Source organism: Salvelinus sp. IW2-2015, linkage group LG4q.2 (assembly GCF_002910315.2).
Source record: "Salvelinus sp. IW2-2015 linkage group LG4q.2, ASM291031v2, whole genome shotgun sequence".
Taxonomy (NCBI): domain Eukaryota; kingdom Metazoa; phylum Chordata; class Actinopteri; order Salmoniformes; family Salmonidae; genus Salvelinus; species Salvelinus sp. IW2-2015.
Genome location: NC_036843.1, coordinates 10,004,890 through 10,007,564, shown reverse-complemented (window position 1 = coordinate 10,007,564; position 2,675 = coordinate 10,004,890). Strand labels below are relative to the sequence as shown.

The following is a 2,675-nucleotide window of genomic DNA, read 5'->3' as shown; positions in this document are numbered from 1 at the left end:
TGGTCTATTTGCATATAGGCCTACTGCAGCTCTGATTGGTTAGGCCTCACCGGTCTGTGTGTAGAGCATGGGCTGAGTGGTGCTTGTCAGTGACGTAGAATCCTACACTGATGTGTTCTGCCTACAACACAATGTCTTGCCTAGTTTGTTTCGGTATGTTGCATTGAAAGTGGCTAATTTTGCATTGATTCTATCACAATTCCCACAGTAAAGGGAAACGTTGATAGTGTTAACTAAGGGAGAAAACTTGACGAAAGTTGAGTTAAGTTCAATCTCATGCTTCTCTGTGCGAGCTGTATGGCAGTCCTGGGGACTGGGGCGCCCGCCCACGCGCGCAGTTTAGAGGGAACATTGGTTATGGGTACGCTTGTCATCGGCAAGGACTAGGGACATTTTTTAGGATAAAAATAAATGGAATAGAGGTCAGCGCAGGCAGAATCTTAGAGAAGAACATGGTGGTCTGCTTTCTAACAGACACTGTGAAACAAATTCACCTTTCAGCAGGAGAACAACAGCTCCCGAGTGGCACAGCGGTCTAAGGCACTGCATCTCAGTGCTAGAGGCATCGCTACAGACCCTGGTTCGATCCCGGGCTGTATCACATCCGGCCGTGATCGGGAGTCCCATAGGGCGGTGCACAATTGGTCCAGTGTTGTCCGGGTTAGGGGATGGTTTGACCGGGGTAGGCTGTCATTGTAAAATAAGATTTTTTTTTCATTAACTGACTTGCCTAGGTAAATAAAAGTTCAACAATAAACTAAAACACAAGGCCAAATATATACTGGAGTTGCTTACCGAAGGTGGGAGAGTAACAGTGGAAGCAGAGGTGATGCTTGATTCTGTTGGCACGAGTGAAGATAGAGGAAATGACTGGAATACTGTAACATCTAATGGAGCTAAAAGGCCTGAAGTTGTAAATCAAGATAAGCCTTGGTATGATAATGCCTCATTCCTTGTTCGAGTGCGATTCATGAACAAGGATGTTTTTTGGGGGGGAAACCCGTTTATGGTCACAAAGTAGATGAAGGATGCATTGGGAGAAGTTGAGTCAGTCAGTGTGACCAGGAGTGGTGTGTTGTTTATTTCATTTGTGTGAAAAGAACAAAAGCAGAAAGCAGTGTGAATGCTATGATTATTGGAGTAGGGCACTGATTAGCAAGATGGCGCCGATTGTCACACCCTGGCCTTAGTATTCTTTGTTTTCTTTATTATTTTAGTTAGGTCAGGGTGTGACATGGGGAATGTTTGGGTTTTATCGGTTTTGGGTGGTTATATGGTAAAGGGGGTGTTGGGTGTAGTGTATGGGTTTGTGTTGAGTGTATGTGTCTAGCTGTGTCTATGTTGGTGTAGTTGTCTAGGAGAGTCTATGGTTGCCTGAATGGGTTCCCAATTAGAGACAGCTGATTTCTGTTGTCTCTGATTGGGAGCCATATTTAGGGTAGCCATAGGCTTTCGTTTGATGTGGGTAATTGTCTATGTCAGAACGTTTGTAGCCTGTTGTATGTGCACGACGTTTATTAGCTTCACGATCGTTTTTGTTTTGGTTAGTTTGAAAGTGTGTTTTGTTTCATTTTGCCTTCTTCAATAATAAAAGAAGATGGCTTATTTTCCTACTGCTGCGTTTTGGTCCGTCAATCCTCCACACGATCGTGACACCGATAGAGATGGCAGCTTCGCTTCAAGTCCATATAAGCATTTCGCTAACACTCGCAATAACATCTGCTACTCATGTGTATGTGACCAATAACATTTGATTTGATAATAGGTGTCATATCTGGTGTGTCGATGGAGATTGAGGCTTCATGGTTTAAGATGAACATGCCAGGAATAGTTGATTCACGTCACTTAACCCACACTGTGAATGGAAAGAAGGAGAAATGGCTTTGTATTATTGATGTTTGATGAAGAAGTTCTCCCGACCCATGTAAAGCTGGGATTTAGGAGATATGTGGTGGGATCTGATGTACAAAAGCCACTTTAATGTCATAAATGTAAAAAAGGCCACTTGTCAAGTGTTTGCAAACGGAATAGAGTCTGAGGATGCACGGTGTTGCCATTGTGATGTAAATCACGTTCCAGAGTTCCCTGAGTGCCCTGTTAGGGTGAAGGAGGTCAAAGTAGGAAGGGTCAGGGCTGTCGAGAAGGTGTCCTATGCAGAGGCAGTGAAAATTGTCGAAGCGGGGGGTAGAGATGATGAAGCTATGGCAGAGGATGATCAACAACAGTCTGTGGATGTCAGTCAATTGAGAGATCCTGAAATACTAATCGTAGAGGAGGTGGATTTGGTTGTGTTTATTGAGCAGGTGATTAATTGTACATGACAAACTAACAAAATATCGAAGAAATTGTGAAAGCGGCTAATAGGTTCTTAGATCGCCAGGATTTCACAGCTGACATTTCCCAGAAGGTAGTGGGATTATCCAGTGTTGACGAGTGGGAAGGATGTGGCAGTAAAAGATGAGAAGAAGGCAGAGATGATGGCCAAAGCATTTGTCCAAGTGCAAAGCTCTGTAAATTTGTCAGAGGAGGCGAGAGAGAACAAGAGAGTGCTGGATAGGAGGGAGGATGTAAATGATGCGTTGAATGCACCATTTACCATGGCAGAGGTGAAAAGGGCAATAAGTAAGGCTGGGTTAACTTCACCTGGGAAAGATGAGATGTGCTATGTTATGTTG

At 43.9% G+C, this 2,675-nt stretch overlaps 1 protein-coding gene across 1 annotated transcript in view; it reads right to left on the bottom strand.

Moving 5' to 3' along the window:
* Nucleotides 1-1,888: 1,888 nt before the first annotated feature.
* Nucleotides 1,889-2,675, bottom strand: part of LOC111963270 (protein transport protein Sec31A) — an 8,097-nt gene continuing 7,310 nt past the window's right edge. The window contains exon 10 of the mRNA XM_070443269.1: nucleotides 1,889-1,958. Within this exon, the coding sequence (XP_070299370.1) occupies nucleotides 1,889-1,958 (70 nt within the window). The remainder of the gene's footprint in view (nucleotides 1,959-2,675) is intronic.